Source organism: Bombina bombina, chromosome 4 (genome assembly GCF_027579735.1).
Source record: "Bombina bombina isolate aBomBom1 chromosome 4, aBomBom1.pri, whole genome shotgun sequence".
Classification (NCBI taxonomy): Eukaryota; Metazoa; Chordata; class Amphibia; order Anura; family Bombinatoridae; genus Bombina; species Bombina bombina.
Window position 1 is genome coordinate 156460550 of NC_069502.1, and position 21686 is coordinate 156482235.

A 21686-nucleotide genomic window follows, 5' to 3' on the forward strand; every position below is an offset into this window, starting at 1 on the left:
GAGTCACTCCCCTGTTTCCTGGCCAATAACAGGAAGCGTCGGCTTCAGGTGACAGAAGTGACTAACACGGTATAACACTTAGGAAATTTTATTCTAATAATTCGACACCAACTGCTAATGCATATGATGGTTGTGTAGAATCCACTGTCCCCCGTGTAGAATTCACTTTTACAGATAATTGTGATGCTGTTACATTACAACAGCTACAGATGGTATCTTGCAGTGTTGGGAATAAAGAAAGGAATAAGGGTCCTTCATTTAAGAAACAATCTTCATTTTATCCAATTAACAATAGAGGTAACATCATAGAGACATTCTATAACAGAGTAGAAAAATATTTGATTTCCCTTAAGGAACAGAATACATCACCTAACCACAATCTTAATAGGAGAGATAAAAAGGCTATCAAAGAACTTAAAGCTAATATTAATATTACTATACGCAAGGCCGACAAAGGCGGTATGACAGTGGTTATGAACCGGGCAGACTATGTAGCTGAAGCTATTAGACAGCTCAGTAATATCAATGAATATTCTGTGTTGAATGGGGATCCTAGTCAGGTATTTACTCTTGAATTGAAAGATATTTTGGATGAGGGGGTGGAACAGGGGCATCTTGATGCGACCACCTTTCAATATCTGCTACCTAACTTTTCCCCAAAGTTCACAAGTCACTTGCCAATGTAAAAGGACGTCCCATTGTTAGTGGAGTCGAGTCTCTGCTATGTAATTTATCAGAGTGGACAGACAGTATCCTACAGCCGATAGTCATGTCTTTACCTTCTCACTTGAGAGATACCAAACATGTTTTGAGTTTAACAAAGTTAAGTGGACAGAGAAAAGTAAATGGCTCACAGTTGATGCAGTATCACTATACTCCTGCATCCCCCACAATAAAGGGTTTGAGGCCATTTGTTTTTTTTTCTTGAGCACTCCACTGAATACTCAGAGGAGTTTAAGATCTATCTGGTTAAGGTTGTGGGTTTCCTGTTAACCCACATTTTTTTCTTTTTTGAGGGCAGTTACTATCTTCAAAAATGTGGAACAGCGATGGGAGCAAAGTTTGCTCCATCGTATGCTACTCTTTTCCTAGGCTTCTGGGAATTTTTCCACATTTTAGGAGATAGTAACCCGTATCGGGGATATATATCTCTTTACAAGAGATATATAGACGACCTGATCTTTGTGTGGATGGGTTCTCAGGCCAAAGCTGAAGAGTTTGTCAACTACCTGAATATTAATGATTTGGGTTTGGAATTCACCTATAATAGTATAATACAAGGAGTATTAATTACCTTGACCTTACTCTAGAGGGATTATCTAATGGTGAAATCAAGACCAAGTCTTTCAAAAACCCCATTTCTGGTAACTCTGTATTGCATGATACCAGCTGCCACCCTAAACGCGTTCCCCAGGCTATAGCCAAGGGTGAATTTATCAGGCTTAAACGTAACTGCTCTGATCCAAATGATTATAATAGTCTGGCAATAGAATTGGAACACAGACTTAAACAGAGGAAATATCCTTCTAAGGCAATATGGAAAGCTAAGCAGGCTGTCTACCAGGTTGAGAAGTAACTTGTTGGAGGAAAACTCCTGCAAGAGACCCATAAAAATTTTGAAGGTGTTACTTTTGTAACTAATCATAGTAGGCAATATCAGGCAGTATGTTCAATTATACGTAAACATTTTCATATTCTTAAGGCTAATGATAAATTGACTGTGGATAAAGGCCTGAGATGTTAGATAGAAAAAGCCCCACTTTAGGCAACTTACTATCTCCCACAATGTTTCCTACCATACAGAACACAGCAAGCTCATGGATGAAACATTTAGGCATGTTTAGATGTGGCCATTCTAAGTGTAAGCCCTGCGACTATGTCAAACTTTAAACTACCTTTGGTAGTTTTGTCACAGGAAAAACGTATGATATCAAATCTTGTATGAATTGCACATCTAAATATGTCGTATATCTTATCGAATGTGCTTCATGTAGGGTCCAATACGTTGGACTCACCTCAAGAGATGTCAACACGAGAATTAGGGAACATCTATCCTCCTTTAAGACCACTAGGTCCTCTACAACAATAGTGCAACACCTCCGCTTGTTTCATGGAGGTGATCTTTCCTCCTTCTCGTGGTGCGCTATTGACAAAATCAGTAAGCCAAAAAGAGGTGGTGATATAGATCTGATTTTGCAAAAAAAGAGAGGCCTATTGGATATTTACCTTGGGGACTAGGATCCCTAAAGGTCTTAATTCCAAATATGACATTATGAATATCTGGGAATAGGGTTACAATTCGAAATAGCATATCTCCTAGTGTGTGATCTAGTATAGAAGTACTTGACTAATCCCTACTAGTATTGCCACAGTTATGTTTTAGCTAAGGTCTGATATTTAGTTTGCCATCCTCTATTTGATATTTGTATTCTGCTGTATTAACATATTCCTATAATCCTTCATGAACTCATACTATGAATATGAGCTTAGGATATTTGGTTTTTGCTCTGTCCCTTACTAGTGGCTCTGCGTTTACAACCATATGTAATTTTGGAATTTTGATAATATTCACCTTTGATTGTAACTATGTATATATCACAGGGTATGTTTCTCTATGCTGTCTATGCTGCATTATGCATTTTATATGTTCTGATCAATATACTCACATATTTCATGACATGTTTTTTAGCTATTGTTACGGTATTTCTGTGAGCTGACTATAGGTGTGTTCCAGTATAATCATGTTAGCGAATCTAGTAAGAGTTAATCTTTCATACAGCTAATGGGTGTGTTTTATTTTTGACCAATTGAATCAGGTTACTGATTATTTTAACAGGTGTGTCCTAAGGTACTACAGGCTATGACTACGGCTTTCGGGCTGAAACGCGTAAGCCATTAGTGCCACATCATTTGCTGTATGAAAGTTATTTTGTTGCTGCCATCACCATGCGATTTGGTTTTTAATGAAGTGTTGTCTTGTCTAAGACGGATTAAAGTTTGGATTTTACCTTACTCTACTTGTGGTGAATTCTCATCTGTTTGAACGTATGCTGCCTTTTAAACCCATTGACAATATATTCTGACCAATCGTGGCTGCGTATTCCATGACACTCCCCCAAGCCTTCCAATAGGAGTGTTCTGTCTTTACGTTTATTTGTTTCAGTTACATCGATTGGGTATCTATTGTATGAATGGGAGGCTGCTTCCCTTTGTATGGGTAATGATCGATGTAAAATATGTACACTACCTATGATTTATACAATCTATTATAGTGATACACTGTTATTACAGTTATAGACCTAAGCGTAGGAATTATGGCGTAGCTTTGAGTACCATCATGTATAAATGCATAATTATCCACAATACCATTCTGTCGGTATCTCATGTATACTAAGTGAATGACAGATTGCTTTGTGATAACTTGACTTCGCTGAGATCGTAATAATACGCTTACTGTCCTACTTACTTACAGTGAAAATCGAGAAATATTAAACTAAACTGACTTCAGGTATTAACAATCTCCGCAAAGCTAGTTTACCGTCTGTTTATCACTCTTAAATTGTATGACTAAGAGGTCCTGTCATTCAACCATTGATGTCTCGTTAACCTTTTTAGTGTTTAAACCTCATTATTCTAAATATCCATTATACTAGTCTAAAATTAGGTAGAATTAGAAATAGGGGGACTCACTTTATTTTTAAGTTTTTAGGTATAATAAGTGAGATAGATAGAACTATGATTCTAGTAGAGCATTCCTATGTCAATTATCTATGAGATAGTTATGGACTAGTGATTAAGCTCCGTTGCTGCACTAAATAGTGTGTCAACATATTAATTCTTTAATATTATAATCATTTCAATTAACATTCCAAACTGTAATGCTAGATATAAATGTTCTATTGCCACACCAATTCAATGTACAAATTCACTGTAGAAATATTTGTTTGTCTATCTGTCTGTCTATCAACTGTTTATCTATAATCCTTTTTAATACAGTCCATATTTAAAGGACCAGCAAATACAGTAGATTTGCATAGCAACAGGTGGATGATAAAAAGACAATGCAAATGAACTTGGTCTGAACTTCAAATAAGAAGTAGATTTTTTTTCTGACAAATTTAAAAAGTTATGTCTATTTCCTCTCCCACTGCACCATGTGACAGCCATCAGCCAATCACAAATGCATAAACATATATACTGTGCATTTTTGCACATGCTCAATAGGAGCTGGTGACTCAAAAAGTGTAATTATAAAAAGACACATTTTCTAAATGGAAGTAAAGTTGTTTACATCTGCATGCCCTATCTGAATCATTAAAGTTTAATGTTGACTTGAGTGTCCCTTTAATGTTTTTAATATAATGCAATAATTACTCCTGGTTAATATGTTTACACCTCTTTAGTATGTATAGCATTCATGATTTATTATGTGGCTGTTCTTTGGTTTCACTTAGAGAGAGCACTGTGAGCTATTAAAAGATCTTTCAAGATTTGTTATTGCCCTTTGTGGTGACAGTAATTTAACATCTTTGTGTATAATTAATGTTTTTTATGTATAATTAATAGACTGTACAATATAGTTCTGCAAAGGTAATTAATCACTATTTTGATTTAGAAAAGAAAATACATGTTCTTCAAGATTTATGATTAATCGTGTATTTTATTTTGTTACAATTTTCTTTTGAATTATTTTTCTATTTTGTTGATGACTTTTTATTTGTATTTATTTTCTTTTTTATGTTTGATGCACCATATTTTTTAACTTTATAATTGTAAGAGTAATTTAAGAAAAATGTATAGGGTGTATTTCAAGGTCAACAAAACACTCCTATTGCCCCTAATGTATCATGTTATAGGTGTAGAATCCATGACACAGTAAAAGCTTATAAAAAAAAAATCTACGAAATTCTTTATTATAATTATCAGAATTTTAGTTTCAGGTACAAATCCCCAAATCCAGAATTTTTCAAAATAAAAATATTGAAAAATTCTAATTTACCCATCCTGTAGGATTTTTGTATTGAGTTACCATTTTTCTAACTTTAGTTGATTAAATTAAATATAAAAAACCCAGAAATAATAAATCCTTTAAATGTCATTATTTCAATATTGATTATGTGTAGTAGGAAAAAAACAGCCAACATCAACTAAACATATCAACATACGGTAACTTTCCATATACATTTTGGGACTTATGTTGTTATCTAGAGTTGATATCAAATCTAGAAATACTACTTATTAGCTAATTATACTTCACTAAATTTTTGAGTCACTGTATGTTTTATTGGATTTGGAAGATATGTTGCTCAGCTAGTTTTATGTCATTGTATAATGTTTACCACTATGCAGTACTGAAGATTCACAGGTCCCATTCACACAAGGCAGTTTTTTTGTTTACATTTATGTATAAGAGCTTATAAAAAAAATACCACACTTTACAAATAGACTTTTGTAGCTCATATAGCATGTGTATGTGTTGCGTATATAAAGAAAATTCTAGTTTCAAGTATACTTATCTGCAAGTTGTCAAATTACTTTGTTCTTTTTGTATCCTTTGTTGGATAGTAAACTTACTTAGGTTTAGGACCAGATGTACACTACTGGGAACTAAATGAGCGTATATGTTGAGCCAATGACAAGAGGCTTATGTATACAGTCACCAGCTATCTCTCAGTAGTGCATTTCACTATTTATAGATAGAACTTTGGAAATGTAATTTCAAGAGGTCATACCTTATATTTAATGTGTAACCATATAATTTTTATTATTTTTTTCATAATGTTACTCACAGTGAAATATCACAATTCTTATCTTATTATGCAGCACAAGAGTAGCCATATAATATGTATCCGAAGCGCTTTTACAATAAATAAGTTATAGCAAATAATATTAAACTTTATAGTATTCATACCATAGTGACTCATCATCTGACAGAGGTGATCGATCTTACACAGAAATTGGTGTCATCTATTCCCACATGTAGATTTAAGCCTTTCTACTATCTAATTCTAAATGACCTAATTCCTTGTCTTGTAAATTCCCAGTACACAATCCTAAAGGGTTAGATTATATTCTAGTAATAAGTTTTTGCACAAAAATTCTTATAAATTTTAATAAGGAATTGCTATTTATTTTCTAATTTTAGTACATGTTCAGAAAATAACCCATGGGTGAAACTTGTTAAAGCAATGCTGTCCAAATCTGAAAAGGATAAAAAAGAAGACGTATCAGCAGAAATTTTGAAAATGTCACGCTCTTTGTACAATTCTAGGCATAAACTCTCCAAGGAGGTGAGTCATATGGTGCCATATTGTATTTACCATATTATATGTATTGTTGTGGAATACTTCATTATTCTTTTTTTTTTTTTTTAAAAAGTTTAATTTCATGTAAAAATGCTTATGGGATACCTTGCATTTTCAATTAGCTGTATTTTGTTGATAGAATGGCTCTGAGCTTCCAAGTTAATATTTTAAGAAAATGACCCCAGAAAGGCAATATTTAAGACAAAAGTTTTAGTTAATATCTTCACTGATATTGGATGGCAGGAGGTGAATAAGATTCCATTTTACTCCCATTTTTATGTATGTGTATATATATATATCTATATTAATATATATATATATATATATATGTGTGTGTGTGTGTATATATATATATATATATATATATATATATATATATATACTGTATATATATATATATATATATATATATATATATATATATATATACAATATTTAATGTTAATTTCCTTCCCATTAATAACTAGTTATGTCTAGTTCTGAAAATCTTTACCAATTTAAAGGATTAATGTAAAAAAAAAAATTGTGTGTACAACGATTATATAAAATAATTTCTCAATATCACACTAATAAAATGCACTTACTTTCAAAGTTAAACGATCCATTTAACAATTAAAAAAATGTTTTTATGTTTTTAATCCTGACATAATCAACAACAACCCACTAATATGGGCTGTGCAATTGTTCATTGCTTCCTCCAATCGGTGGTCGTTTCGTTGCATATCGTTAATATTTAATTGTCGGCTTGTGCATGCACATTGCGTCCCTTGAGATCACGCATCTGCTTCTCTAGTTCACCTGCATACAGCTAACGATTAAAATAAGTGAGACCAACTAGTTTTAAGTATTGTGAGAAAGCTTCAAACATTCCCTGGGAACTGCCATGATAAGCCCCAGGAACTCCTCTGTCCCTCCCACTTTCTGAAGCTGTGTTTTTTTTTACAATAGAGAAAATACAAAGTGAAATGTAAGTAACACAGAAATTTTCAAAACATAATTGGAAATTCTAAAATCATTGTTGAATCTAAACATAAATGTATTAAAATAGAAAGTGCAAAGCTTAAATGTAATAATACTGAAAGGACCCAATCTAACGTTTAAAATAATATAAAATACAATGCACAAAGTGTAAGTGTAATAAAACTCTCACACCATAGGGACTATATTGCACTGGGCTTGTCTCTGCTTCATATACAGAAATGAGAAAGATTCTGTGGTGCTGTTGAATTCTGCCCTTTTTCTTTGAGCATTTGGTGAGTTCATCCTCTGTGAAGTCTGGACTACGATTTCCATCCAAGCAGGAGAATATTTGATCATCATGCTCTCTATGAGATAGATTTTCCTAAGTGTGGTATTATTTCCTTAAATATTAATTGTTATTGTTTTATGACATAAATAAGTAAAAAAAAAAAAAAAGTGGAACTGTAAAGTAACAAGAATTTTTTTTGACTGAAAGTTGGTACAATTTCATTAATATTATATGATAAATCTTTCTTCATATAATGTTTGTTTACAGGCAAAACACTTTGGGTTAGATTACGAGTGGAGCGGTAGCTTGTGCTTGCGTTTATATATATATATATATATATATATATATATATATATATATATATATATATATATATATATATACACAAAATCAGGAGAAAGGAATGCACATCCAGACTGGACCGGGTACACATCCCATGACTCATAAACAGGCCCAGCTTTGGTTGCTATCGCACTCACTTAAAACTCCTCTATTTACAGAGTCACAGGCAGTTAACCCCGGGCCTGCCAGGGTGCAAGTCCTTAGGGAGAATTACAAAATCAGACAATACAACACACATAAAGTCCAGTACTCACTCCCAAGTTCTCAGCTAGGATTAAAAAGCAAAACCGGGAGAGTTAGTTACTGCATTTGGCCAAATGGGACAAGCCCAGGTACCACGTCAAGGTCTCTTCCACATACCTGGGTCCCTAATACAGCCACACAACTGCAGCCATGCACACAAATGCAAGCTAATAATCAAACAAATTGGGAACAGGTCAGGGTTCACAGACTTATGTAATCACCCTGGGCATAAGCAAAATCAGGAGAAAGTAATGCACATCCAGACTGGACCGAGTACACATCCCATGACTCATAAACAGGCCCTGCTTTGGTTGCTATCGCACTGACATAAAGCTCCTCTATTTACAGAGTCCCATGCAGGGGTTAACTGTTACACGGCGTAGATTCCGGTAAGGTTGTTTAATTTTACTTATTCATGCATGTACTGTAACTTATTTGTTCCTGCAAACTCACATGAAAACTACAGGGTCTCAGTGAGACTCCTTTAAGTGTCTTGTAATCAAGGGTTAATATCTCCTGAGGAGGACTATTGAACAGGGGTTTTTTTTATCATGTTTGTTATGTGATTCAATTTGCTTATGTGTAGTGTTTACTGGGCTCGTGGCTTAGAACATAACGGCCTGTTGAAGTGACGCAACCTTACAGTCGGGCGTGCTTTTTGTTGGACTGTACGGTTCACCTTGTGACCGAGCATGTTTACGTTCTGGTCTTCCATTTCCGCTTTCCTGACTGTGTGGCAAAGGAAAATTTTAGTCCACTAGTGTCTGGTACATAGGAGGTGGTGAGTGCCCCAGCCATTGTGGGTGTTAGGTGCCGTTCAAATTGTTTTATATATAGTACATTTTTGGGTATCCTTGATCCAGTTATGGAGGATACTGATGTTGAGATTGGTCAACATTCTGATTCAGATTATTCATCCTGTGAAGAATGCAAATTGGTCCCATTGACTCAGGTCAGTCGGTTATGTTCTGTAGGCCGTCATAGAGCGCCTTGTTTCTCGTGCTCTGGGATTCAAGAGACTGCTGAGCCATCCGCCTCGGGGGGCCCTGTCCTCCGGGAGGCGAGTTCCCTACCGTTTTCTACTACTACACATGCGGGTAACCCAAGTTATGTGTTTCCTCGGAGGGTGGATTGCTTCCCCCGGAGGTTGTGGCACGTTTTAGTTTTTACATACTTTTGACGCTTGCGTGTCTGCAAAGTCCAGATGTTTGTTTGCGATTGTGCTCGTGCCCGATTGCCCCAGGTCCTTTGGCCTCCGGAGGGCATGTACAGTTACCTGCAGGTGTAACTGTGCTTGAGTGTTGTGCCTTTCGTTAAAGGCGGGCTCGCCTTAGTGTTTTACTCGGACACGTTTTTGGGCTGCTTGGAGACCCTATCCTCCTTGGGTATGGGACTCATCAGTCTCCTCCTTCAAACTGCACACCTCATTAGACATGGGGGGATGAAGTAATCTCCTTCAGTCTTGTTATCGAGATCTTTCCCAGTGTTGTTGGAAGACAGGGTTTACGTTAGGCTGGTCCTGTAGACCTTCTGTTCTGTTTAGGCGTTAACCCTCGGTTTGCCTGTTATTTTATTTATCCCGTTAGGATTAATTTTATTTTTCCTTTTCATACTATGTTTCCTGCGGGAATCTCTCTGGGATTGATACTCGCTGTTTACTTCTATGGAAGTTCTTCGGGACATATTAGTCCCTTGTTTGTCTGTTTTTCCTTCCTCTCTGAAGGTGGATTTAGCTAGCTCTGCAGTTATGACCCTGGTTGCAGGCTGGTCCTGCTTGGGTTCAGATCTTCTGTCTCGTGGCTTATCAGACACGTGGCGCCTATTAAAATCTGCTGGTCAGGTTGGGGTGCAGAGTGATATTAACATTATTCGAGTTTGTTTTTCAAGTTTCCGCTAAGCATTTTCAAGAGGCTTTGTGAGGCTGTGTGACTCTCGGGATTGTTTCAGTCCTAAATAGCCGTTTCTCTGGTGACTGGGTCAGTGAATTTTGCTCCATCACTCTCTGTTTCTTCCGATACCCTTGGAACCTAGAGTATTTCTTCCCACGTGGTGGGAAAATTAGAGGGTTTAGCGCCTCTTTTCTGCCGGTCGGGGTGTTGTTACTTAGGAAATTGGACTTTTGGACTTGTTCCTTTAGTGGTTTTCTTCTTCATTGAGACCTCTTGGATTGTCAGTTTCTCCTTGTAGATGGGTCGCCTTCGGGGAACTTGGATTCCCTTCGGGAGTTGGTTGTTCCTTTTTTGGAACTTTAGACAGTGAGGTCTTTTTGGGCTCCGGTTAGGTGTCCTTCCCCGGTGTTGGGAATGCTCTGCATCTCCTTCTTGGAAAGAAGAGGTCCTAGTGGTTTTCCACACGTATGGTTCAGGTATTGCCATCCCGGTGGCATCCAAACCCATGCTTTACTGTCCTCTGACTTCGGATCTGAGGTGATGTGCAGGGTTGATGTTGCTCTGTTCGGGTGACTTGTCCTCTCTGTTCCCCTTGTGTCTGGAGCTCTTGGCTAGGTGGACAGCTAGCTCAACATTCTAATGCTCTATGGCTACTCTGTACTATAACAACCCAAAGGTTGCTAATTCGATCCACAGTAAGGTCTGCTTAGCCTTTCCTCCTTTCGAGGTTGATAAAATGAGTAGCACCTTGTGACCCTTAGGGGGGTTAGTTGCACTTTCAAGCATAATCATGTTAATGATGCTTGGACGCCTGTTAGCTCTAGTGCCCTTTTATGGCCCTGGCTCTTTGTGTGTTAGGCTCCTGCAAGGGGTGGTCTCTTCCCTTTGGGTCGAACTTGCAAGGGCTTCTTGCTCTTGTTATCTGGATTATTCTGGATTTTTCTCTGGGAAGTCTGTTTTTTGATATCAGACGGGGAATTTATGTTCCTAGAAGATTGTTTAATCCAAACGTTTGTGGGGCCCAGGCTTCTTGTCCTGATCTTCCGGTTGTTGAGGCTTTGGCTTGGCGTTTTCTCTTTGAGGATCCCGCTGTGGGATGTTACTGGACCTTATGATCCTAGGACTGGCCCAGGCCAGGATTCCAGTTTCCTGGGTGTGTTGGCTTTGCCCTTGTTCTGGCTGTTCTGTTTTACAACTTGACCAGATTTATTGCAAGCCGCGGCTCCTTGGGCCTTGTCTTGTGCCGAACAATATGGTTCCCCTAGGACAGCCAACTACTGTGACCTGATGGTGGGCTTTCCTGCCTAGCAAATGGAGGGTTTGTGGTTGCTCTGCTGTCACTTTTGCGCCTGTTAGGTGTGCTCACACAATGGTGTTTTATGAGGTTCTTCCGTGTTAGTTAGTGAAGGCCTTGTGTCCTCTCGGTTCTTCCTATGACTTACTATCTTCTGGGCAGGTGTTTATCAATGCTTTCCTCTTCAGGGGGCTCTTTGTCCTCCTTACGGAGGCTTGGTTCCCTTTTTGGGGGCTTCTCCTGTGTTCGGGAGGTTGGAACAGATGTTTATCTGGTTCGGGGACTGGTCTGCTCTTTAAGTTGTTCCTTTCCATCTGGGGAGCTGCTGGCTCCGCATTGAGACTTAGTCGGATGGCCTTGCTAGATCTCCTTGGGTCTAACGCCTGCTTGGGTCTTCCGCCCTTTTGGGAGCTGGTCTTGGGGTTCCTTTCAGTTCCCTTACTTCAGATCTGCCGTTGCTTGGGCTGGTCCGGCTAGGTGTAGGATCTAAGATCTGTTGTTTATCCTCAGGTCTTGAGGGTGCCAGTGGACCTTTTTATTAGAGGTTCTGTGCCTCTTCCCCTTTGAGATTTGTGAGTAGGTCTGGAGGACTGGATTGCCTGGAGTGTATCCTCTGCCTTGGAGGTGGGGCAATCTGCTAGTTTGTTCGACCATGTCTTCCTACGGATGTCATCGCGTTACTGGACTCAGATGTTTATCTTCTGAGTTTGCCACTTGTAATTTTTCTGTTTGCTCAGTCTCTGAGTTCTGACGTTTTAGGGACTTAGTCTTCTGTTGTCTTTTTGGTGCTATTGCACGATATTTCGAGATATTTCTTCTCCTTGGTGATGTCCGGTTGCTCCTTGTGGGTTAGGCGTTGTCTCCCCTTGTTCTCGGGATCCATTAGGGTCTCTGTGGACTTGGCCTTCTTTTGAAGGGGGCTTTTCCGTTATTGGATTTTGCTGTACCTTTTGGATATCCCTTTGGTTCACCCTTGTCCTCTCCCTTTTGGGAATTTTGGTACTGTACTAGTAGGAGTTGTGTGGGGACCGACTGCTGGGCGATGGTTAGGCCTTCGGACTATCTGCGGGTCAGTGTCCTTGGGGCCTTTTCCTTCTAGGGTTTTTGCCCGGCTCCGACGAAGCGGGGTTTGGTTGGGTTGTGGTTTTTTTCAGGCCTGGTGCCCTCAGAATGGGCCGCCTATTGTACCCTCCCGTTTTTGCATTCAGTGTCCTTTATAGCTTAGGTATTGTTTTCCCAAAAGTAATGAATGCAGCTGTGGACTGTTTCCATTTATAAAGAAAAACTTAAATTATGCTTACCTGATAATTTTCTTTTCTTCAGATGGAAAGAGTCCACAGCTCCCCACCCGTATTTTTATGTGGGGTGTCTTATTCTTTATTCTTCTGGCACCTTTTCACCCTGGTATTTCTTCTATTGTTCCTTGTTCCTCGGCAGAATGACTGGGGGATGAGGGAAGTGGGAGGAGTATTTATTCGTTTAGGCTGGGGTGTCTTTGCCTCCTCCTGGTGGCCAGGTTCTTATTTCCCAAAAGAAATGAAAAGTAATGAATGCAGCTGTGGACTCTCTCCATCTGAAGAAAAGAAAATTATCAGGTGAGCATAATTTGTTTTTTCATAATACATCAAACATATTTTGCTATGTGCAGTAATATGTACAGTAAATACATAGTTGAGAGAGACACATACATATACATATTTAGACATGTTTGTGTTTGCATGCCTTTTTTTTCTTACTCCTGAGACCTCATATCTTTTAGCCCTTATAACTTTTCTATGCAATATTTTTTTTAAAAATAATTTTTATTAGATAGCGTTATGAGGGTAACTCTACTTTTAAATGTTTTTTTATGTGTTTTGTGACACTTTTTTGACTTGCGTAATAGTTAACCAAAGCTTTGAAGTCGCGGTAATCATTCTTGCATAATTTGCGATTACGTTCACGCGTACACATTTATTACAACTTGTAAGGTGAGCAGAATTGAACTTGCGCGCAAACAGCCGCGAAAAAACCTGATATCAGTTGTGTACAAACAATAGCTTGTCACTCGTAATCTAGCCCTTTATAAGAAATATTGACAGACTTGATAGGCCTATGTTTTTATGCCCTATATACACAAGAACATCAATCTTAGCCTTTTATATTATCCTATTCTTTCACTGTGCTTGTAGGCGAGGGTTGTCTAATCTAAAGCCCTTTTAATTCTTATCAGGCTATTCAAGGTGGGAAAGCAGGCATCTTGCATTGCATTGCTGTTTATAAATGCAGCTATAGAAGCTATGTTATTTTCCACTACTCTTCGTACTGTAGGCACCTGCCACTCTCTTTTGTATTTCTATTATTCTTCTGTGCAGGGAGGTGTGGCAAGTGTTAGAGTGAGATGTCTTTAGTAGAATTGAAGTGAGAGTAAACAGGCTTTATCCCTGCAATTGCATTTGGAATTATTTTTTATATTTCAGCCTGCCTTTTCCTACTACTTCCCTAGTTTTTTTGTGTGACAGTAGTGGTAATATTTTAAAAAAAAAAAACATAAAAGGTTTCCTGGTCAGCGCTAATACACACTAGAGTTAGGTAATAGGAGTTAAGCAATAGGTCTGCAGCTAGATTAGAAGCTAGTACCTCACAATCTATGAAAAAGAGAAATGTAAACAAAAAATAAAAACTCCAGTGCAAAAGAACTAAAAGAAAAACTCCTAGAAAACAGGAAAGTCCAAATCTAGGTGCAAACGTCTGTTAGTTCAACAAATCTGTGACAGTAACCAGCGGCAGAATGGCCAAAGTGCTTACTTACAAGTGTCGCTGGAGAGGTAGCGTTCCCCACTTTGAATGTAAGTACCTCTCTTGTCTGAAGGTTGGAGCTTCAGATTTGCAGTACTAAGATCCTTGTCAGAGTTTGCCCAGTTATCTCTGCAGCTCTAAATCTGTCCCTCAGCACGCCACTCTGAATAAATTATTCAAACCCAGGTGGTGTTGTCAGGCAAAAGTAATGTCCAAAAACAGGGTCAAGATCCAGAAGACACAAAAGACTCCAACAAAGCACGCCCAGGATCACAGTCAACATACAGGCTGTAATTTGTGCCATCAAATAATGCTAATGGTGGGAAAATGTGTCAGAAAGGTGAGGGACACAACAATGCTTTGGGTGAAGCAACTGTGTCCCAAAATGATTTTGCAGCATCCAAAAATGTCAAGAAGAAAAAACAAAAGATTGTTATATAACCACAGCATGATATTTTGGGAGGACAGGGGGCAAAAAAGAAATTACATCAGACAACCTTGAAGTACAATATAGTTTGCTGATTCCTTTTCTATGGACAGTAGTAAAGAAAGAAAACAAAAAGAAAGAAAACAAAAATAGGCATTTATATGCCTGACCTATTATAGTTATCAGTAGTAACACTGGAAAGCATTTGGGAAAGTCCTCTTTTGCATTCAGGGAAGAATCTTTGTACTTAGGGAGGGATATGGCAATTTCCATCTTAATGGGAGCAGAGTCCACTGCTTCATTCATTACTTGTGGGAATTAAGAACCTGGCCACTAGGAGGAGGCAAAGACACCCCAGCCAAAGGCTTAAATACCTCCCCTACTCCCCTCATCCCCCCAGTCATTCTTTGCCTTTCGTCACAGGAGGTTGGCAGAGAAGTATCGGAAGATTTGGAATAGTCTCTTATAGAGGGTAGTACTCCTCGAAATGGGACTGGAGTTTTAAGTAATTCTGTCAGCCTCTCAGTGAGAGCATGGATGAAAGTTAGAGTCCGGAGATGCAGGGAGTGTCGTCTCTGCGAAACCATCCTGACTCATGTTAACAGCTCCTTGGCAATCATCGTTGACGAGTTTCGCTGCCTGCCTTTATTCACTCAAGTCCATGTCAGGAGCGACGCTACTAACCTGTCACACTTGAAGGGCTGTGTTCCTGTTCCACGGCATATATTCTGGTAAGATCGTTTCATTTATACACATATGATAACGCAAGAAGACAGCGTCACAGTGTGTCTTCTTTTATCTGTATAGAATCAATGGTTAATATCCCTCGAAAGGGGATTATTGAACAGGGGGGGATTTATGCATAATATCTTTATTGTGTCAATGCTACGTCATGTGTGAGATGAGGCTCTAGCAATGTATGAACAGTCAGGTGAAGATCAGCGCAGCCTTTTTTTTTGGCACGTTTTCTCTATGGTGCAGGGGCGGTCCTGCATGGCACTCCATGTGACCGGATGTGGCCTTTTCAACTTCCTCTTTCCTGATCGGCAGTTGCAGGAGACGTAACGGTTTCTCTGTGGTCCGGGTCATAGGAGGTGGTGAGTGCCCCGGCCATTGGTATAAAGGTGCCATTTAATCTATCTCAGTCCTTATTAAAGGCGCAAGCTATGGAGGACTCTGATATGTTAGAGGATACTCCCTCTTTAATTAAATCTAATACCTGTGTTTATTGTGAGGAGGTACAGGTTGATCCGCCTGCTCAATTGTGTTCCACATGCTTTGATAAGATTGCAATATCTAAAAAGAATAAGATATTTAGTACTACTAAGCCGTCGACCTCTGAGGGTTCTCCGTCCCGCGAGGTGTCTGTGGCCTTCCATGCCCTACAACGACCTGCGAAGCGCAAGCGAAGGGAAAGACATAGCCTTCCGTCCCAGGGGTCATCTATTCCGTTGGATGTCTCTGAGAGATTATCTGATGAAGAGGACACCTCAGACTCGTCGGAGGGAGCTCTCTCTTGGACCAAATCTGTGTCTTCTAGACCTCCGGCTACGGAGGAGCCAGATTTCAAGTTTAAGATGTAGCATTTGCGCTTTTTACTGAAAGTGCTTGTTACGTTGGAGGTTCCGGAAGAGCCTTCAATCCCAAAGCTAGAAAGGGTTTACGAGGACAGGGTGGTGCCTCAGACTTTCCCAGTTCCCGTGAAGATGGCTACAATTATTAAGAATGAGTGGGAGAAACTGGGCTTATCCTTTTCTCCCTCTACTTCTTTTAAAAAGCTGTTCCTTCCCCGTTCCGGACTCTCAGCTTTAGCTATGGGGTGCCATTCCAAAGGTGGATGGAGCTATCTCCGCGCTCGCTAAGCGTAAGACTATTTCCCTCAGGATATTTCGTCATTCATGGAGCCCATGAAGGCAGTGTGGCCGAGCTCTGTAGCAACCCAAGGGTTGCAGGTTCAATCCCCGGCGAGGTTCACTCAGCCTTTCATCCTTCCGAGGTCGATAAAATGAGCAGCACCTTAAAACCCTTACGGGTGATTAGCCACACTTTACAAGTACCCAATACATACATACATACATACATGGACAAGAAGTTAGAATCCATGTTGAGAAAGATGTTCCAACTCACAGGGTTTGTTTTCCAACCGGCAGCTGCGATTGCTGTGATGGCTGGAGCGGCTACCTATTTGTGTGATGCACTGTCAGCTATGTTCGAGGTGGAGACTCCCCTCAAGGAGATAGAGGAATAGATCAAGGCCTTAAGGGTAGCTAAATCTTTTATCTGTGATGCAAACATGCAGGTTACTCGCCTGAATGCCAAAACATCATGACTTCCAAGTCTAGATTACTATCCCTTCTGTTTCACTGGAAAGTTATTTTTTGTCCATGCCTGGACTCTATCATATCCACGGTCACGGGAGGCAGGGGTGCTTTCCTTTTGCAGGATAAGAAGATTAAGCCTAAGGGCTCTACTTTTGGTCCCTTTGGTTCGGACAAGTGTCAACGCCAGCAGCCTGCTGCGAAGACCAAGCAGCTCAATCTTGGAACAAGTCCAAACAGAGCAAGAAGTCCGCCGAGACAAAGTCGGCATGAAGTGGCAGCCCCCGATCTGTCGCTGGATCGCGTAGGGAGCAGATTATCTCTGTTTGCAGAGGCTTGGATGACAGACGTCCAGGATCCTTGGGTTCTGGAGGTTGTCACCCAGGGTTACAGGATAGGGTTCAGGACTCATCCACCCAGGGGCAGATTCCTCCTGTCAAACCTATCCTCAAGACCAGAGAAGAGAGATGCCTTTCTAGAGTGCGTGAGGGATCTCTCATCTCTCAGAGTAATCATTCCAGTACCTCTAGCAGAAAGGGATCTAGGGTACTATTGAAACCTTTTCGTGGTCCCAAAGAAGGAGGGCACATTTTCACAATTCTGGACCTAAAGTGCCTAAAACAAGTTTCTGTCAGTTCCTAACAGATCTCTCTGGACCACTGAGTGAGGGAATCTCTCTCTTGGTGGATCTGTCCGGGTCAGCTGGCCCAGGGGACATCCTTCGTGAGGCCATCCTGGGAAATTGTGACCAATGACGCAATGGACAGGTGGACTCAAGAGGAGTCGACTCTTACAATAAATATTCTGGAACTTCAAGCGATATTCAACGGTCTGAGGGCTTGGCCCTACCTGGGGTTGTTCCGATTCATCAGTTTCCAGTCAGACAACATTACCTCGGTAGCTTACATAAACCATCAGGGGAGAACAAGAAGCTCACTAGCCATGAGGGAAGTTTCTCGGATTCTGGAATGGGCAGAGACTCTCAATTGATCGCTCTCAGCGATCCACATTCCAGGTGTGGACAACTGGGAAGTGGATTTTCTCAGCAGACAGTCGTTTCATCTGGGGGAATGATCTCTCCATCCCAAAGTGTTTGTGGAGATCTGCAACAGATGTGGGAGGCGGGAGATAGACCTCATGGCGTCCAGACTCAACTTCAAGCTACCCAGATACAGGTCACGATCCAGGGACCCACAGGCAGAGCTGATAGATGCCTTAGCGGTTCCTTGGGAGTTCAACCTAATTTACATATTTCCACCGTTGCCACTTTTTCCTTCGAGTGGGGGCCGTATCAAACAGGAGCAAGCTTCAACCATTTTGATTGCTCTGTTGCCGCGGAGGACCTGGTTTGCGGATCTGGTGGGGATGTCTTCGTCTCCTCCATGGAGGTTACCCTGGTGCAGAGATCTGCTGGTTCAGGTCCCTTTCTACACCAAAAGCTTGATTCTCTGAGGCTGAGTGCGTGGATATTAAATGCCTAGTCTTGGCTAAGAGAGGTTTTTCTGAGAGAGTAATTGATACTCTAATCCAGGTCAGGAAGCCGGTCACTCGTCACATATATCATAAGTTGTGTAGGACCTACTTATCCTGGTGCGTGGAACGTGGATATCCCTGGCACAAGGTTAGGGTATCCAGGATTTTGGCTTTTCTCGAGAATGGGCTGGATAAGGGTCTTGCCACCAGTTCCTTAAGGGGACAGATTTTGGCGTTGTCAGTGCTGTTACACAAAAAGCTAGCGGAGCTTCCTGATATTCAGTCCTTTGTTCAGGCTCTGTCTATGATCAGACCTGTCTTTAGACATTCGGCTCCTCCTTGGAGCTTAAACTTGGTTCTTAAGGTTTTGCAGAGGGCTCCGTTAGAGCCTATGCATGCGCTTGACATTAAGATTCTTTCCTGGAAGGTTCTATTTTTTCTGGCTATTGCATCGGCTCGTAGTGGCCTTGCAATCTGAACCCCCTTACCTGTTTTTTCACGCTGATAAGGCTGTGCTTCGTACAGTATTGGGATTTCTTCCCAAAGTGGTATCAGATTGTAACATCAATCAGGAGATAGTAGTTCCTTCCTTGTGTCCTAACCCATCTTCGTCTAAGGAAAAGTTACTGCATAACTTGGATGTTGGTCGAGCATTGAAGTTTTATCTTCAGGCAACGAAAGATTTAAGACAGACTTCGTGGTGTATTCAGGAAAGCGTAGGAGGCAGAAGGCCTCTTCCACTTTTCTGTCTTTTTGGTTGATAAGCGTTATTATTATCAGGTATTTGTAGAGTGCCAACAGGTTCCGCAGCGCTAAACGTTATCCGTTTGGCCTATGAGACAGCGGGACATAAGTCTCCTCAGAGGATTACGGCTCACTCAACTAGAGCTGTGGCCTCTTCTTGGGCCTTTAAGAACGAGGCCTCTGTGGAGCCATTTTTTAAGGTGGCTACTTGGTCCTCCTTACATACTTTTACAAAGTTTTACCAATTTGTTGTCTTTACTTTGGCAGAAGCTGTGTGTGGGAGAAAGGTTCTGCAGGCTGTGATGCCCTCAGTATAGGGTCCACCTCCTTTTACCCTCCCATTTTTTGTTCATTCCGTGTCCTCTAGAGCTTGGGTATTTATTCCAACAAGTAATGAATGAAGCAGTGGACTCTCCTTCCATTAAGATGGAAAACATAAATTATGATTACCTGATAATTTCATTTCCATCTGTGGGAGGAGAGTTCACTGCTCCCACCCGTTTGCTCCAGTGGGCGGACCTAAGTTTATTAATACTCTTCTGGCAACCTTTTATACCCTGATATTTCTCCTACTGTTCCTTGTTCTCTTGGCAGAATGACTGGGAGACGAGGGGAGTGGGGGGAGGTATTTAAGCCTTTGGCAGGGGTGCCTTTTGCTCCTCCTGGTGACCAGGTTCTTCATTTCCACAAGTAATGAATGAAGCAGTGGACTCTCCTCCTACAAATGGAAATTAAATTATTAGGTAAGCATAATTTATGTTTTTTAAGAAAATGTGCACCAGGAAACAAATGTATATATTACAATTATCCATTGTCCGGCTGTTGAGTTTGATGGATAAACTCACTCTTCAATTTTGAAAGACTCAGTGTCCCAAAAACATATTTTAATACCTTGTTTGTTTCAGACTCTGAAGGAAGACATTGCTATAGGTGTCAAAGGTATACATTGTAATTAAATAAGTAATTACAGACTTAAAATGAATCGGCCCTTTTGACACAAAATCCCAGCTACCACATGTGGTGTTAGGGTGTCCTTTATCCTACACATTAATTGTTGGACCTGTGTTTGTCCATGCGAAGGCAAAAGCTTTCTTCACCTGTTGTATTTCTTTGGCTAAACATAGGACATATTAGTTGATTTATAAACTCATTCCTTTAGCTGAACCATCACATATCCTTTCCACCAAGGGTTCTTATTAAAAGTGTACTTAAAGAGCCAAAATCTTTTTCAATCAAGCCAGCAGCAGCCTTTTAACTAGTTAGTGTTTTGATAGCCATATCTCATTGTGCTCATCTGTTGACCATCTACAGCACCTCTAAATCTCACAAGATGGCTGTTCTATGATAGGCTATACCCACAGAATATATTCTTTGTTCTATGATCCACACGATTCCTGCATGTAGACAGAGGCAATAAACAGAACTCAGATATACTGTATAAAGGTCTAAGCAGTATACAGGGAGCTACAGACATATGGAGAACATCTGATATTATATTGATAAAATGTATGTACTGTATATACAAAATTTGTATATAGACTAGTATAAATAGAATAAAATAACATCTGGATTGTACTGATTTGGCAATATTTAAAATAGTATAAATTACATGTGGATTTTTATTAATCAAAAGTATTGGTTAAATAGTACATTTATTTGTTTATATTTCTAATTATAATGTTAACTTTTCTGTACTATAGAAAGTGGATTAGTGACTTAGAGCCATTGCATAGAAAATGTATATTAGCAATATTGTATATCCCAAAACCACTAACACAGCATATAACCTTTTCTTACTACTGCTCCGAAACGCATACTCTTGGACAGAGTCTGTTTGACTCACAAAATATCTGTCACTTGCATTGTAGTTAGGGGTTAAATGGTCATTCACAGTGACATATAACTGTATAAATTAAACCTTCTCTGCAGAAATACATGTTACACGTTTGCTAATAGTGGTAGATAAACGGACACTGCCCCTTTAAATCATCTATATTTGCTATAATATTATGATGCCACCTGTTAGTAAAACAGTGAACCAAAGAACCAGTTTGTGACTTTAAAAAACAAAGAGGAAATATATATTTATATAATAGATTTATGTTTTGACATGTACACTTACAAATCAAATCAGCCTGGGCTGAAAGAGCTCTCTTTCTGCATCTCCTGAAAGGCTTTTTACCGTTATTTGCTTCTTTTTATAGCACTGCTTCTTCATTTATGATTTTGATGGCTTTTCACACTCTCTGCTGTATCAAATGTTACTTTAAAATTGCTCTTTCACTCAGTGCTGGTATTCTGCAGCCTCCAAATTTATTGTTCCTCGCATAACATTGTATCCATGGCAATGGATTGAATATTTTTTTTCTAGAAGCCGTGGATTTCATATAGAAGCTAACTTTGTATGCATGAAGCAGCCAGTCATTTGGCTGCGTGGATATAATATATTGTAGATGAAAATCTCTGTACAGGATAGTGGATTTCTACTGGTGTTAAATGTGACAGGCAGGAGGAAATCCATTTAAAACCTCCCTTTCTATCTCATCCTAGTTATAGCATTGATATATGTCACTTAGACAAGCAAAGCTGACAGCTATGGACTTTGTTGCTGCTTAACTTGTTAA

The 21686-nt window shown here is 39.8% G+C and overlaps 1 protein-coding gene across 3 annotated transcripts in view; it reads left to right on the forward strand.

The window, feature by feature from the left end:
• Positions 1-21686, forward strand: part of NBAS (NBAS subunit of NRZ tethering complex) — a 1903611-nt gene that overhangs the window by 1746734 nt on the left and 135191 nt on the right. For all 3 annotated transcript variants that reach the window (XM_053709663.1, XM_053709664.1, XM_053709665.1), the window contains one exon: positions 6146-6290. In XM_053709663.1, coding sequence (XP_053565638.1) covers positions 6146-6290 — 145 coding nt within the window. The remainder of the gene's footprint in view (positions 1-6145; positions 6291-21686) is intronic.